The sequence below is a fragment of the Drosophila serrata genome, unplaced genomic scaffold, assembly GCF_035046125.1.
Source record: "Drosophila serrata isolate PLE 108 unplaced genomic scaffold, ASM3504612v1 contig_217, whole genome shotgun sequence".
NCBI lineage: Eukaryota > Metazoa > Arthropoda > Insecta > Diptera > Drosophilidae > Drosophila > Drosophila serrata.
Genome location: NW_028257115.1, coordinates 3,592,023 through 3,610,039, shown reverse-complemented (window position 1 = coordinate 3,610,039; position 18,017 = coordinate 3,592,023). Strand labels below are relative to the sequence as shown.

At 37.4% G+C, this 18,017-nt stretch overlaps 1 protein-coding gene across 4 annotated transcripts in view; it reads right to left on the bottom strand.

The window, feature by feature from the left end:
• The window catches only part of trio (trio Rho guanine nucleotide exchange factor), a 56,896-nt gene that overhangs the window by 10,416 nt on the left and 28,463 nt on the right, over positions 1–18,017 (bottom strand). For all 4 annotated transcript variants that reach the window (XR_015270947.1, XM_086829785.1, XM_020945775.2 and 1 more), the window contains 4 exons: positions 10,184–10,481; positions 10,052–10,109; positions 1,400–1,493; positions 1,022–1,270 (listed from right to left, as the gene is read on the bottom strand). Coding sequence is in view for 3 of the 4 variants with exons in the window: in XM_086829785.1 (XP_086685911.1) it covers positions 1,022–1,270; positions 1,400–1,493; positions 10,052–10,109; positions 10,184–10,481 (699 nt within the window). In the remaining variant the exon portion in view is untranslated. The remainder of the gene's footprint in view (positions 1–1,021; positions 1,271–1,399; positions 1,494–10,051; positions 10,110–10,183; positions 10,482–18,017) is intronic.

Genomic DNA, 18,017 nt, shown 5'->3' with positions numbered 1-18,017 from the left:
GGAACCTCTCCTGCTCTGTGAGTAAACAAAATAAAGTGGCGCATTTATGGCAAAGGTGGCTGGCCCCGGAGGAGAAGACCTGAAAGGAGGATCCCACACACACACACCCCACAAGGGGAGTGTGTGTGTGTGATGTGTGTTACGCTCTCTAATTGAGCAGAGCCCGTGCTCGGATTGCCGATGACGTCGATGGAGAAGAGTCGGCCGGGCCAAAGTCACAATAAACCGCTTTGATTTGTGTGGGAAACACATATTAGAGGAGCCTAGCTGCGTGCTAAGCAAACAAAACTTGGGCCACGCCGAATGTGGATTTGGGCGAGATGCCATTGGGAATATCATTCACAGTTTCAGTTTTCTTATATGATATTACAGAACATTGTTAAAAATCAATGGTATCATACTTTAAGTCTTTAAAACTCCATCTTCTTGGGACTTAATTTCTTGCTTTTAAGAAACTTTGGACTAAAATTTTTATATAAGTTTCAATTGTTTCAATTTGAGAATATTATTTTGACTACTTTGAACGTAGTACAGATTAAATTTCTAATATACAAAATAAAAATATATATATACTTTCTATATCAAAGGATGTTAGAACATTTTAAAGCTTAAAAAGTTGTATAACAACAAGTTACAAATGATATTAAAAGTATTGTAAGAAGTTAAATAAAATTGTTTCTTCATTTATAAATGTACAAATATAATTATTTAAGAAATTTGTATACATTATTAAATTTTTAATAGGGTATATGTATTTCCTAAGCAATTTTTTCTTATAGTCAGTATAAAAATTGCCATAAATGCGCACCTTGAATAAATGTTATCCTAAGAATATAGAACATCTATACCACCTATATTAATGATTCTCCTAACAAAGTAACTTCCAATAAAATCTCAAAATATCTCCTGAATCAAAGGCTAACAAATACCTTCTGTACATTTCCTGTTCTCAAATGACCCACCCCACTTGACTCCTTGGGGAAATCCTTTACAGATCCATGATGGACTTAAGAAAACTCACCAAATTGGCCGAACTCTCCTTGGCATCCTTGGTAAATGCGGGCGGTCCATTGGCAATCAGATGCGGCTCCTGTATGGGCTTCATGGGCGGTGGTAGCTCCAATCCTGGCTCCTCATCCGGCTCATAGTCCCCGGCTGCGGCGGCGGCGGCGGCTGTGCTCGAGGGGAATTGTGAGGATGGAACCACGGTGGCGGGACTGCCACCTGGTTGATGCTGCTCGGCCAGCTCTTCGGTATGTTTCTGCGGTGCCTGGATGGGGGATAAAGAGGGGAGAGGGGTAAAAACGTCAAATGTTATAAATAAACGCTCAGGCTCGTTAAACGCGAGTGGCAGCACACACACACCGCACACACCGCACACACTCGATGTTCTACTCACTCTGATGTTCTTCTCCGAGGGCTTCTTCACCAGCGGCGCCTTGCTATTGTTGGGCTGCTGTTGCTTGCGATTGATCAGCGGCAGCCAGTTGCGCCTAGAAAATATTTTATAAGAACAAAATTCGACAAGTTAAATGACAGTTTGGCATTTGATACTTTCTTCAAGAAACGATTCTCGATTACAGGAACTTGCGAATGGTGGTTCTGGTGTGTACAAATTCTTCCATCTTGTCACGCCATCGGCATGATAAATAAATTGTGAAAATAAAACAAAGTGCTCGATGATGATGGCTGTCCAGCTGTGTGGCCAACATCAGACTGTCGCCAGCATCGGCTGCTAACTTGGCCAACAGAACCGCCTGCTGTTCGAATGTCGCCGTTTGCACAGTGTGTCGAAATTTATTCGTCTTTCAATCATTCCCCTTTCATGATTTTATGATTCCACAATTTTAAAGCCAAATTTCCGCTTATTTCGTTTTCATTTCCTCCTTTTTTTTATGCCTCAAGTTTTTACCGCATTACTGCCGTAAAAAGAAAGAATATAATAAGGAAAAGTATACTTATATTTATTCCTTTCAACGCTCCTTTGATTAATTTCGCAGGCAGAGCAAAGTTTATGGGTCAAGTTTCGACTTTTTGTGATGTCATTAATCAGTCCCGGACTAAAGTCAGGAGGGCAAGAAGGGGAAGGTTGGAAAATTCGAGGACTAAGTGAATATTTTGTGGTCAGTGAAAATGCAATGGACAGACGAACCGCAAAAACCACAGTCAGCAAGCTTTGTTTAAATATGCCATGCATAAAATATTAATTAAGCTTAATTAATCGGCAAACTAGTATCGCTTAAAACGCTTCGAAAATCGATTTCAATTAAACAGAAACGCAACAAGAGTGGAGAAAAGTCATCTGCAGAGTGGATGTGGCTGTGGAGTGGAGGACCCAATGGCATGTAACATAATTCAAAGTAAAAATAAACATTGACACAGACAATGGCCACGAGCAGGGAAGAGCTCTTTTCGAGGATATTGCAGGATGGGAACAAGGACTAGCACGGGTCAGCCAAATTAAACGAGACCGGTTCCAGTTCCAGGAATTGTATTTAATTTATTATGAGCTTGTTCACGTTCAAAATTCATTTCGCTGATGTAATGTTTTGGCCAAATAGCCAAAAGTGTCTCTTTTCGCTTAGCCTTAACGCGTGAGTGTGTGCATATTAATGGGGTCGCCGCAAAGTATGCAACAAAAGCTAGCCGGTAATTTTTACAGTTTCCGTATCCTGTTGTTGGAGTACTAAGTGTGCACTGTGATAAATTATATTTAGGGGGTATTTCTGCGGGTCAGTACTTGAATTTGTGATAACAGAAAGTATTTAATTGATTGGGGAATATTATGCAATGTAAGTTAAGTTATAAAGAGCTTTTAAATAATTTTTTCAAGTTGAAAATGTAAGTTAAACTACTAGCTTGCTCTCTAAAAAGTATCTTTGAAATCATTATGCTTTAAATTATTAATTCCAATCGCAATTAAACACAAACTTCTTGTTATAAGACCAAGAAAAATGTCTTAACAGTTTAAAAACTATTGTAATATAATCAATTTTCATTTTTGCAGGAAATAATAATAAGAATAAATTAAAATATATAATGTTATTAAATACATATAAAGTATTTTCCTAGTTTTTCTAGATAGATAATGTTTTAAATATAAATAAAAACCATCCTTCATAATGTATTTAAATATATATAAAATCCCTTTTTAATTAGTCTTAGTATTATATATATTATAATACATTTTCCCAGTGCCTTTTGTCCCTTTCACTGGGTCAATACCAATACCCCGGCCGGGTCCTTGTCCATTTAGTTCATTGGACTCAGGGACAGCACACGCTGCTAAGCAGGCACACCACACACACACAAGCACACACACTTCCCCTTACCTAATCCGGTGACCAAGTCCCGCTCCGGCCCTGCCCTGCTCTTCCCAGGATTCCTTTGCATATGTCCGGGACAAACACACGCGCATATTGACACAGTGCTTGAGACAAAGAGTCCTGACCAAAGTGACAGCCAGGGGAAGTGATGGAAGTGGAAATGGAAGTGGAAGTGGAAGTGGAACTGGAAGTGGCGGGTGACTTGAACAATAATCTATATTCATGTTCAGGCAGGATAACGAAGGAGCAGGACGAAGAGGAACTACCACCATCACCTAATGCTCACTCGAGTGAGCCAGCAGCAAACAAAGTGCCCAATTAGTGTGCAAATATTGAAAGTGTTGTGTTGTGTTGTGCAATTTTCACTGGGGAACGAATAATAAAAATGAAAACGAGTACAAAATAGTTCCCAAAAGAGAGCCTGGCGGTTATTTTCCCTAAGCTTAACACCAAATGCGATAAGATTGTTGAAAAAATATAATGAAAATAAATACATATTTCACTTGAATGTGTAATGTCGCAATATCAAAACAAATCAGAAATCAATCAGAGAGCCGCTTTAGCTCTCTCTCTCTCTTTCTTTTTATATTTTGCGGTGCCACACTGCGTATGATTAATACGCATAACCGCCTGTTATCGTTCAACTTCTTTCCTCGGTCTTGCCTTATCAACCATATTCACAACTAATGACGAAATGCTGACTAAGAAAGGACAAAGAGGAAATCATAATAGAACCTCTATATATCAGAATAATTCAACCTAAATCAAGCAAAAACTAAACTATAATCGGTTTCAATGAGCTTTGAACAACAGGTTTCGATTGAAGGTGTATTAGAGATACTTAATTGCATGATTATATAGTAAATGCCGGGTTGGGGAAAAGCGAAACCGGTTGCCAAGCTATACATTTTGTTTTTTGGGGTAATTCCCTATTTACTTCAACCATTAACATTAACAATGGAGCAAAAACAGAGGTTACATTTTGTGTTCTCAAAAAAAATAATGCACAAAAAGAGCAAACGGAAACCGCACAAAATAAAATCACCAACAAAAATAAATATATATTCCACCAGCGTCTCGAGTCCGAGAAGATAACAACACTGTATATGGGGAAAATCCAAACGATAAACCTTCTCACATTTATCTCACCCAAAAAACCAAACTAAATGAAGCTCAATTGCTGCTTGCTGCTGCTGGATAAACAACAAATAACGTGTCTATCTAATGGAAAACAAACGTGCCGGAGATAGGGCAATGCAGCTGCATAATGTGTGATAACTATCCAGATTTAAGGAAAGACCGAACACAAACTACACATTGGTGTCGATAAATCAAACTCAATTCTGCATTCGACCAAATCTCCAGCTGAGGCAGGCTTACTCATGGCAAAAATAAACACAAACTTGAGGAAACGAAAACACAGAGTTGGGGAAGGGAACAAGGCCCAGCCTTTGAAATACTCTAACAAGTAGATAATAAACACATCAAATCAAACAAAAATATTGTTTTAAAGATTAGGAATAAGCGTAAAATGTAAATATAAATAAATCAGCTTTAAGTTTTAAGGGATTTTAGGAATATATTATATGCAAAAACAATTCATCCATTATATTATTGTATACTTAAACATATAAAGGTAGAAAGAGCTTCAAAATAATCCAAGCAGTTGCCTTAAGAATGATTCCCCAACAGCTGTGATACCTTTTCCAACAGGTATATGAGAAAAACAAAAAACAAAAACACAGAATTAAAGCTGATTTAAGTTGGACAATTGAGAAGCTGATGAGCCGCACGAAAAACATGAGCCACATGATACCCCCAATGAGCTTGTTATTGCAATTGAGTCGAGGGCGTCTAATTGAACGTGAGGCTAAGTCAGAGGAAACTTATGGATTTGAAATTGGATTCAAGTCGGGACGAAAGCTGAGATTATTACGAGTGGAAACACCTAAAGAAATAGGCAATAACTTAATAACTAACTAACTATTTTGTTTATGAAAACAACATTTTTTTTTTTAATATATTTAAAGCTACATTTTGAATTATGTATCTAAGTGACTTTGCTGACTTGCAAATATTTTCTGCTGCTGATGAGGTAATAACTTTAAAGAAAGTCAAATGAGGGTGCATAATTAGAAACAAAATTCGTGGGAATTTGGTTTCGGGAAAGTTGCTATATTTTACACAAATAAAATAACTATAAACAAAAGGAAATACATGTTAAATACAAGTTGTAATATTTGAGTTTCATTTACAAGCTTTAATATTTAACTTGCATTTAACATGTATTTTATTTAGTTTTATTTATTTTAAAGCTTTGCAGTACAATTCTAATTGTTACTCTCAAGAAAATATTTATATTAGCTTAAAGCATTTTTATAAATATTTATTCATTTATTCTATGAATACTTTAGAAAGCTGATTTTGTTATGGAAAATAAATGTGGAATACCCACAAGGCTTTTGCATTAATTAAGAGATTTAAAGCTTAATCTTAAAGCAGCAAGCCGTTTAAGTACTATTTTGAAACCCTTAAATTCCCAGCTTAGTGCGATAAGATTTAATTCAATCATTCATTATCAAAGTATTAGAAACCATGTGCCAGTCAGTGGTTAGTCAAGGTATTATTAAAGAAAGAAACTATTTCTATGGTTTTCTAAAAGAAAACCCCCTTCAAAATACTTCTCCAGGTAGTACCCTCTGTGAGATTTTTAAACCATTCCTTCATAATTTCCCCAATGCCCAGTTCCAAGGTTTTAAAATATGATATAATAATACACAATTCTAACCATAATAAGGAGTATCTTCGCTCCCTGTGTTTCTGCTGCTTCCCGGCAACATGTTCGCAGCAAACGCATCTGAATCCTGACTGTTGACCTCCCAGTGATTGTTGATGTTGCAGGACCGCCGCGGATTCATTCTTGTTGCCACTTCCTTGGGCACTCAAGGACATGGACTTAAAAAGTCTGGGCATGGATTTGGAACGCGAATGGGTGGGCGCCGAACTGCGTTTCAAATGCAACGCTTGGAATTGCGAGTTAGAATTTAAATTTGAATTGGAATTTGAATTTGAATCATAAGTCACATTGTTGTTATCGCACTTGTCACCGCCGCAAAAACTGGCAGCAACTGGCACGGCGGCTATTTCGAAATGGAAACCGTTTTCGGCCAGCTTATCACTATTGTTGTTGTTGTTGCACATGGCCAGGCGGTTTTGATAAGCGGCCCGCAGAGGTGAGCACTTCAAACACGGCAAAAACGGCAACACGTTAATTGTCGAGCCGCTAGAAAATACCCCGAAGAGAGATACCCGAAAAAGAGTAGAAAAAACAAGAATAATTCGAGGCAACCGAGACGCTTTCAGTACTGCGTCTAATCGTAAACTGAGCGAAAAACCAACTGCTGGCCGCGGAAAAAAGGTTCTCCCCAATGGGCTTTCGTTATTTTTCTGGAGAATCGGCGGCACAAACACACGCGAACACCCTCTCGCACACCCCAAAACCCCTCATAAAGTAAACCCAACCACTCAAACTCGGCTGGGGAATAAGAAAGAAAAAATGGAGAGAAGAGAATGGAGAGTGGAGAGGTTGCACTGAGAAAAATATTAAATAAATCATTTACTTGAAGTTAATTTATCGGAATTTCTTTTAGGGAAATCTCTAGAGATTGAAAGGCAAAGCCTTAAGTGAGATAAAAACAAGAAAGGAAAGTAACTTCGGGTAGACTTGCAGTTTGCAATTTAATTATGAGATCGTATCGGAAATGGATCATAACTAAGCTTAACTTTGCATTCTTTGAATCGATATTTATCGGTATTTTTATATGACAATTTTTTCAACTAATCAAATTTTAAAAATCTTATAACTCGGCCAAAAAAGCATTAATTTTAATTCGGAAACCTTTCCTAAGCTAGTTTTTATTAGGTTAACAAATCTGCATACTCAATTTAAAAAGTAAAAAAATTAAATTTTTTTGACAATTTTAACGATGTTACCCCTTTAAAAAATTTTCAAAAAAAAAGTAAAAAAAAAATTTGTTGGAGATGGCTAGATCGATGCAGCCGTTGATGCTGATCAAGAATATATATCATTTATAGGGTCGGAAATGAGGTATTCACTTCTTTTGAAGCTTCTGACTGAAATTATAATACCCTTCCAAGGGTATACAAAAATACATAAACTTCTAAATTAAACAGAACTAGATCTATTTATAATTTTTGTAGACTTTTCTATAAACTCTTTATGGGTAATTGTGCCATTTAGGCTTTCACGAGACTCCATTTTTGTGAATACATCATAAATACTAGTAAAAATGGGATTAAACAAGGTACTGAATATTTGTTTAAAGAACTCACTCAATTTTTTGCAAATCATCACAACAATAGCAAATGAATCCTGTTCGATTTTCACGAAGAGATTGTTGACGCTGCACTATCATGGGACTGTTTTCCTTGGAGATAACCGAGGATAGAGATCTACCAATGCCACTCAATTTGTATTTAAATAAATTCTGCTCCGAAAGACTTCCAGAAATAGAATTTGTAACTTTCATTTGATTTTGCATATTGTTTTGAATCATTAAAATTAAATCACAAAAATTCTACAAAACTCGAAGCAACCGAGACGTTTTCAAGACCGTGTTTAAACATTAACTGAACAGAAAAGCAAGATGTGAACATGGGAAAAAGTGCTCCTGGTTTATTTTTAGATTTCCAAAGAAAAATCAATGCAAGCAACTGCATTTCGGGAAATGTTCAAAACTAAATGCAGATAAGGAAAAGGGCTTACACTAACAGAAACTCAAGTTTAAACTTTTAAATAGTTTTAATTGGTCTTTAAAATGTATGTTGTATTATTTTGATTGTATAAAATTAAACTTTTTGGGTTTGCTATTGTTAAGATATCTTTTATATATTGTACTATACTTTAGCATTTTTCTCTCTATGTAAAGGCATAAAGCTAAACAATAACATTGAGTAAACTCGGGAGCGGCTGAGCGCCTTCTTATGATTCTTGTTGTTTTCGAGCTTTTTTATTCATTCGCTCACAGCTAAACTTCTCACAAACTGCTGTTTATATTTTTGTTTCTGCTTCGCACTCTTCAGTATAAATGGGTTTATATCTTTATGACTTGTGCCTGAGCTGTACGACACGCGATTAATAGACCAGCACAAAAATATTGGTATACCCTTAGAGCAACAAGTTTTATAGTAAAGTGAAGTGACTTTCATAAAACCATTGGGATTAATAAATCTATTTTATGATAAAAATGATCACATTAATTAACAACCTGTTATAGAATTTAACTGCTAACTTATTGATATTATAATAATGACTTTAATAATCATTCTTATTCAAAGTAGTTCCCCCTTTTTGATAAATTCCCTTCAAGTGAGTCACTGAGATTGCTCCAATTTAATATCTAAACAAACAGCAAAGAATCCTCGACAAATTGAAGATATATATATTATATATAGTCCCATGTGAAAATGGCACGATTCCCTTGTGTGGCTTTGCATTAGCTATCCACCGGTTAGGTTAAACCCTTTGACAGACAGTTCGGTAATAAGCCATTTGCCGGTGACGCATGACAAATGGATGGATAAGCCACCAAAAGCAATCGCAAGTTGGAAGCTAAATGCATGATAAATTGCCAAAGACATGCTCCTATACTCGGTCATATATTGCCTGGCATTGTTGGTTTTATCTGGTAACCCAAGAGGAATACGCACGAGTGACGAATGTCGGCGGCGCCAAGGGAACTGATAAATATTATAAAACCATTTATGGATTTTTGTTGTTTGTCATCCTGACCCATTGTACGCACACAACAAAAATAATTCCATACAGGGTATACTGAGGTGTGTTATCTCTTTGAAACAAAATAGATTTTAAATATTCAAAAACAAACTACAGATTGGGATATTTTATAAGAAGAAAGTATGAATTATGAACATTTATGTCGGACAGCTAACTATTTATGTTTATGTATACTTGATTTTTTTCTATAGAACTTTATCGATAAACTATTTATAGAATAAATCCCCGAACAAACATTAAACCTGATATAAAGAACTTCTTATCTTATTAATGAGTTTGTTTCTATGTAATGATTCATTGCTTGAAACATAAACAGCTGAAACTCCTATGAATCTAAGAAATAATTCCCTATGGAACTATTTATCTGCTATAAGTTTCTGATAATGATTTAATACAAGAAATGAAGCCAAGTTCAGAAAACCGAAATTTCTTTGTTATTGTAGAGAAAATCCATCATAACTCAGCCAAAACAGCATTAATTTCATTTCGGAAAGCAGTCCTATGTAAGTTTTTTCTAGGTTTTTAAAACTGCATACTCAATTTAAAATGTAAAAAATTTAAAATTTTTATCAATTTTTTACCATTCATAAATATTTGAAAAAATTTAAAAAATTGTAATTTCCACCACAGATAGCTAGATCGATTCGCCGGTTGATGCTGAATAGGAATATAAATGATTTATGGGGTCGGAAATGACTTCTTCACATCAATACAAGCTTCTGACTGAAATTATGCTACCCTGTAAGGGTATAAAAATCCCACACAAGAAAGCCAAATATAAAACCAAAGCCTAAGATAAATTAGGCTTTAAAAACCCCCCAATCGCAAGAACCATTCTTTTCTTAAAATATAACTTCTTTTCGTATAAATCAAGGCTAGTTTTCTTTAAGGTTTCCAAAGAACTTACCCGCTAAAACCGCGACGTTTAGTGGACGAAGATAGGGCATCCGCCTTGCTGCGATTGCCTAAAAAATAAGATACATGTTAATTAAAGTAATATAAAGAAATACCCAAAAAAAAAAAAAAAGATTGAATTTACCCTGATCCTGCATATCGGATTTCTGTGAGCCCGCTGCTGTTCCGGCTGCACCCGTTCCGGCTCCGGATCCGTGCTTGTGTGAGCCCGGCGGCGGTTTGAGCACTGAGACAGGCACCAGACCCTCCTGCACGGCGGCATCATCGTGCTGCGGATTCAGGCGCACCAAGCAGAAGTCCGGCTCACTGGCGGTGGGCGGTTCGATAATCTCAACCTGCTGGCCCTTGTTCACGCTCAGCTCGTTGGTGCCAGAGCTGGCAATGTAGTCCGCTACCACCCAGGTGGCCTCCTGGTTGCCCAGCTGGAAGGGATGAGAAAAGAGAGATGACGAGATGAGTATCCAAGTGTCGCATTTCCGGGGTTCCCAAGGGGTTAACCCATTAGGGTTTTATGGCTATAGAAACTTTTCCATGATGAGTTTTCTATAAATTTCATTAAATACTAAAATGAATAGTTCAAATATTTAGTTATTGAGAACCTTTATTTATGTATACTAAAGTTTGAGGACCTCTTCAAGTTAAGAACTTAAAGTCAGTAAACTTATAGCTCGATTAATCGACATTCTTCAAACCATAATGGCGTCTTTAGAGGGTTAAACTGCCATTGGTCGAGGTCGAGTGCTAGAACAACCTTATTGATTGACCGCCTGAAACAAAGGCCGTGGCCCCTAAGGGGCCTCAAGGATCATCGGAAAAAGCGAACGAACTAATTAGAAAGCCATTCAAGCTTAGCAGAGCACACATCCATTGTGCCAAGGAAAACACAAGGAAAGGCAACACAAGGAAGCGGAAGTGAGAGACCGAAAACAGAGGCTGGCCCCGAGGAGCACTTCCGTCAGATTTGATTGGCGGCAAGCCACCAGGACAACCCACCTAATCAACTAGGCCTCAGCCTCTATTTCTCTCTCACTCTACTGTGTGTACATTAATAATTTATAAGTTTATTAATTTACATGCGGCCTTGTCGGTTTGGTGTCGATGTGTGGGCGTCTATCAGCTCTTTAAATCGCAACGAGTAAGCCCCAAGGGGGAAAGGGGGCCAGATGATGATGGCAGCTGCATGGGAAAATTGTGGTTAATCGCCAATCGATGCCACTGGAATCCAGAGAGTAAAAGGGAAGTGCACAGGGAGAAAAGGAAGCTTGAAAACTTAAATTACATAACATCTAAAGATTCCAGTTACTTGTAATTTTCAACTGCTTAAGAATTATATATTTAATGGCTATTTTAAAGTCGTATTAAGATTATTTAAGCCCACTTTTTACTAGCAAATAATTATAAGGTGAAACAACTGCCTAACAATTCCCATTTTAGCCTTAAATACAAGCGGAATTTATATTTATAAATCTATTATTAGAATTCATTAGAAACAGGAGCTACAGCTTAACCAAGTTGTTAATATGATTTACAACATTTCATGTCGTTAAATTTAATAATTAACCAGAAAGGAAACTGTTTTGAGGAAGACAAAGTTTAGATACCCTAGAATTTTGCAATTGAATTATAGGATTGAATCAGAAACTATTATAATTCATATGACAATTTATATATTTTATAATTTAATTATATGACAATTAATGTCCAAAAATCAAAGTTTAAAAATCTCATAACTCAGCCAAAAATTAATAAATTTTAGTTCGAAAAACTTTTCCTTGTTAATTTTTATTAGCTTATTAATTCTGTATACTCTATTAAGAATTTTAAAAAATTAAGTTTTTTTTTTGTAAAATTTTGACAATTTTAACGATTAAAGCCCTTATAAAATTTTGAAAAAAATTAAAAAAAAATTTTCACCCAGACATGTCTAGATCGATTCGCCAGTTAATGCTGATCAAGAATATATATGGTTTATAGGGTAGGAAAAATGTCTCCTTCACATTGTTACAAGCTGCTGACTAAATTTGTAATACCCTGCAAAGGTTTACAAATATTTTACACAGATTAATTGTCTATTATTATTTGCAATGACTTTTCCTTACTACTCCTTATTTACTATTTACTTTCCTCAATAACTATAATCTAGTGACAGTTTAAAGCACCAAGTTGATCCTCTTTTCACTGTGCACACATATGAGAACTGAATACTTTAGCTTTTATATGAATATTCCCCCGTGCGCTGCCGTGGGATGATATTTATTTCACATATAATATTTATGTGGGACACGCCATAAACTGGCTAAGGGAGCTGGCTGCATGGAAACACCTGGCAGCAGGTGAGCTAGAGCATGGGAGCATAGAGCACGAAGCTCAAAAACAAGGCATGGCATGGGCCAAATGGCAAAATGATGTCGCCAAGGCAAGCGACGGGTGACGAGCGGAAATAGGGTGGAAAATGGGTGGGAAAATGGGTGGGAAAATGGGTGGGAAAATGGGTGGGTACTAAAGAGGGGGTGGCGGTGGAGGTGACTGGCGCTCATAAGCGCAATTAAATCAACTTCATCAGCGGGTCAGGAGCAAGAGCAGCGGCATAGAGAGAGAGAGAGAGCTTAGTTTATTATGCTCGCCTGGCTGCCTTTAGCCACTGCAGGACCTCCTCTGCCTGGGTTTTCCAGGGGAAGAGGGGGAGCTGTTAATTTAAGACACTTAGAGAAAAATAATCTAATTAAATATAAAGAACCTTTGATAATTTAAAATACTATTAAATACGATTATGGGAGATTATTAAACTAACTTAAATGTATCTTTATCTTTAATATATACTTTAGGTATTACAATACCTTTTTAAGAGCCATTCTTTGTACTAAGTTATTTCTTCCAGTGTACGTACACGCACACATACATATAGGGCCTCTTTTTGTCCTTTTAGGAGCGGGAGCTCCAGCATTGGCGCTGTTAATTAAGCAGCACTGACACGGAAACGTGCCGCTCTTGTGTGTGCCAGTATTAGTGTACTGGGGTGTTGTGTGTATCACTGTGTGTGTGTGCACGCTTCCGCTTGTAATGCAATTAGTTGAAAAGTTTTCCCAGGCAAAGTTTTTGAGAAAAGTTTCCTGCGCTCAGCTCAGCTCCTTGGGGAGGCGTGGCCTTTTGGCAGTAATGATTTTTGTTGCTTTTTTTTTATTATTACTTATTTTTTGGCTCTTAAATTGCCACTCAGCCTCAATGAAAATTGATTGGTGGCGAAAAAAACAAATAGGAAAAGAAAGAAAAACAAAAAAAAAACAAGAGGAAAATGTTTTTAAGCTGCAGCAGTTGACACAGAGTTTTTCCTCATAATTCCTGCACACGCGGTGGCGTATACGTAATGCGTATACGCAATGTGAGAGCACTCATAAGGCTCATCATCATCTTTGCCATTTGGCTGGCTGCAAATTGCTGCAGTCACGCACTCACCCACACACACACAGGAGGGAATTTTCCCTTTTCCCAACCATTTTCCACTTTCCCCCCCACCCAAAGGACAATTTGCCAAGTGTGCAGGCAGTGCCTGTGGGTGGAAATGTATAGTATAAGCTAGAAGCAGCTGTCAGAAATCAAGGAAAATCATCATCTACGAGAGAGAGAGGGTGGGAAAACTGTCGGAAAATAGAGAATGCTCTTTAAAAACAGGCAACTTTCTAATTCTTCTCAATTTTCACCGAAAATTAACTCGGCTTTAGCCCCGCGAGCCGACTTTCCCCCATTTCTTTTCATTGTAGCTAGAAATTAAGTTCATGTTCGCTTTTGTTTCGTCTTTCAACCGAGTCTTTCATTAAAATAATGAAAGGATATTTCAGTGCTCACAGCAGCAGCACCAGAAGCAGAGGGAAATCGCACGAGTTTTTCCAGCTGCAAAATGCAATCAGCGACGGCTTGTTGGGTTTCTTCGTCTTTTCCCGCCGCCTACGTTTTTTTTATTTTTGCATAAAATAATTAACGTCGCCAGTTTCTCTGGCATATTTCCATATTTAATAGAAGAAGACTCTAGAAACTAAATTTAAAATTCCCTTTTTCCTTTTGGTATTTTCCATGTTCTTTAGAGGCAATTGCAAGGCCTTAAATTGGCAATCTCAATCCAATGGAGAATCAAACCTCATCTATTTTGCATACTCAATTGAAAACTTTCCACGCCAAACTCAAGGCGGATTTGCATAGCTAAGGAGTTGGGGGGGGGGGAGGAAAAAGCGTAGAGAAAAGAGGAAAATAAACAAAGTGGGGGAAAACTCAAGCCTTAGGATGCAGCCCCGAAATTCTAACGAAAACTTGGTAGATTAAAGTCCTGGTAGAAAGTCCAAGGACACGGCAAATACGTTGACAGGGCGGGCTGTTTGCAGTTGACACTCGCAATTTCACATTCGCATTTCGAGGGCAAAGTTTTCCTGGGAGTTTTCCTTCTCTCGCTGCTGCTGCTGATTACATGCTGATAACAATAATAGCTCAGAGACTCGGAAAACAGGCGCTCTTACAGGGTTCACATGTACAACAAAGACGGCGAAGAAAAAGGAAAGGCTCAGCCGGAAAATGTGCTCTTTTTTTCCTCTTTTTTTTTGGGCAAATTGTAAAGCGATTTGGCAAAATGTTTACGTTATTATTGATGGGTCTCCTTCTGCTGGATTAAAGCGGGGAAGGACATACTCTCGATGTAAGCTCACGTCTTTTGCCTTTCGGAGGAGGCATCGTAAAAACGCAATTGCTGCGACAACCCAAAAAGCCATCAATTGTTAAGTCATTAAAAAATATGCTTAGACGGAGAGGAGAAAAGCGGTGAAAGGAGCACATAAAAGCAAGCGTCAGTCAGGGTTGTCAAGTGAAATTACAAACATCATTTAACTGATTGGAATAATGGGCAGTCAAGCTGTTTCTTTGCACTGGGAAAATAAGTTATAAAAATCTTCATTTTGAGGTTACTAAAGAGATTTATAATTAAGGCTAAAATTATTATAAAACAAGTCATCTTAAGAAGATATATAATAAGCTAAAAGCTCAGAGTTTAAGCGCAATTGCTAAGCAATTTAATAAGTTTAAAAAATATTACCTTTAAATTGTCTCAATTCATTATTCATAAATATTTGTTTGAAGAAGAATATCTCCGGATTAAAACAATATGTTTTGGTATTTAAAACTATTTATTATTTCAACCAAAATCAGTTTTGCCATAAATCTAGCAATAAATATTTATAAAAGCTAATTGCTAAGCTTTATTTAGAGCCATAAATATGTAGATTTTTATCAAAATTGAAAATATAACCAATTTATTTTTCCCCAAGTGAAGGCATTATTTTAAGCATTTATCAAAATATATAAAGCTTTAAAGCACTAATAAAATGAAAATCTGTAAGACGAAAAGGGGATTTACGTTCGATACATTTTGATTTGAATTGAGATATTGAGTGGAAAAGGGAAATTTTCGACAGATTTTGCTGCTGTTGCTGTGCGTTGCTTTTCCTTTTGGCCAAAATTTGTTCGCCTAAATGCCCTCATGGGCGCCATAAATCACACAGATATGCCAAAGCAGCCACACACCAGAATACAAAACAGGATAGAGAGATATATTAGAGAGAGAGAGAGAGGGTGAGAGAAATGTGTGTGTACTTATAGATAGCCACCACTTGCTGTGTGTTTTCTGGGGTACATAAAACATAAACGTCTATTATTCAATTAACTCGCACAGTGGGTCCGCCGGCAGGTGCAGCAGTCAGGGGTCGTTCACGTTCCCTGGGCTCCCCGACTTCAATTACGTTGTGGCAAATACACAAACACACAGTCAACAAGATGGCAAACAAGGGGAGTGGGAGTGGGAGTGGGAGTGGGAGTGGGAGTGGGAGTGGGAATGGGAGCAGGAGTGGTAACCAGGAGCTGGAGCTGGAATCGGGATCCAGCGGCAGCTGCTAACCAGGAGGTGAGAGGAGGTTAGCTATCGCTTTGCGGTCTGGTAATTGTACGACAACATGTTAACACCAAAAAGCGGCCACATTCCCAATCCCATTCCCATTGCCAGAGTGTGACTCTCCCCCCCACATCTACATCAATATATATCCACACATTCACCAACCACTTCCACTCATCGATAGGCCCATTGTCTGACCCGCCTGTTAATGCCCCTCTCTCTCTGAATTGCTGAATGAAAGTCATTTACAGCGCAAATCGAATAATATTCCAAGTCAATTACGTGCAACTACGACATGAAAGATAACAGAATCTATCAGGTTAAATACTTTTTGCTTCAAATGTGCATAACCTTTAGTACTTGTTGGTTATCTTTAAGACTTTAATTGGTTTTTGGGGTATTATTCAGTATTTAGGAAGGATTATTTAGACTTGTAGCAAATGGAAAAGTATTTAATTAAATAAGAGTTATTTTATCTTATGTGATAACCAGTTTTTTGAACAATTATATATATTTTAAACCCACAATTTATCTAAATTAAATTTCTAGTATAGGTAAGGGTCACCTTCCTTCCTAAGATGATTTTAAATCAATTAATTTAGCTTCCAAGCTCCCAGTTTGACTGCCAGCAAGTCATAGGTCAAGTTTAATGAGTGATTTACTATATTAAGAGCCTACATTTTAGTTAAATGAAATTCCTAGTCAAGGTAAACACATATTCTCACCCTTAAAAGATTTTATTTTGCTTCCAAGCTTCAAATTTCACTGCCAACAAGTCATAGGCCTTGTTGAATGAATGATGAACGCAGCAATTAATGGACTTGATGAAAGGCAGACACTGTCCCAGTTATGAGAAATCATTCTCTCCTCATGGACCCAAAAACCCTTTGCCCTAGAACAAATTCCAAGCAATTTGGTGCGAACATCAGGCGCTTCCAAACAAAACCCACAAACGACTCTGAGTCTGGCCGGAAGCCTAGGACTCGGAGCCTCGGCCTCAGCCTTGACCAGCCCAAATGCTGTTCGGGATTTTAAAAGAGTTGGCCCCATGTCAAGTTGCCTCCACATACCACTGAGCCCCCTCTCCAAAACCCAGAGAGTAATCAATGGGGGAACAGAGGACAAACTTTTGCCAGAGGGGGGGAAAAGTAGCGGCAACGCTGGGTGCAAGTCATCCTGGCAACAAGAGCCAGGACATCAGCAATTTGTGGCCAGCAGAGACTCTCGCTCATGTCCATTGGATTGGATTGCCAGGAACAGCGGGGGACTGTGGATGACAGATGGGGACATGGAAGGTGGCTGTCCACTGTCCACTGTCCACTGGGGAGCAATTGTGCGAAGAGGAGGCTCTGGTTTAAAAGCAGCAAAAAGAAAAAACCGAAATAAAAACGATGTCTATCGATGGGCGTGTCACAGCACGGCATTTGGCCATTGATTTTATGGCCCAAAAAATCGAGGCGTTGAGCCAGAAATGGTAAGGGAAATAAATTCAAGCCTAAGGCATCGGAATTGTGATGGTCTTTGGAATATGTAAGGGTATGTGCAAGTAATCCTTACTTGGATTATTCTAGGGATTTCATATTGGGTTTATGCAAGAGCAGAAAACTATTTCAATTGATAACCAATTTAAATTTGTGTTTGCCTGAAATATTTTTTATACAATTCCAATGTTACTTTTACTAATTTTATTCATTGGGTTCCAATAGGTTTTGCTTTAATATTCAGCAAGGGATGAGGATAGAAAGACCAGAAATAAATAACACATTTCAAAATGTATAAAAATTTATAAGTTTCATTGCCTTTTTTAGCTATTAAAACCGGTTGACATATTCCGCCATAATATTAAATAAATTTCCCTATTAATTGATTATTTTATCCCACGTTTTGCTTACACTTAAATCAGAAAACTTTTTGTATGAATTTGAATATATTCAAGGCAGAAATTTAAGTACAAATCTCCATTATATAAATTAAACCCCCAACTACCCTTGGAATATATTTAATGTAATCTAAACTCAAGATTTAGTCTCCG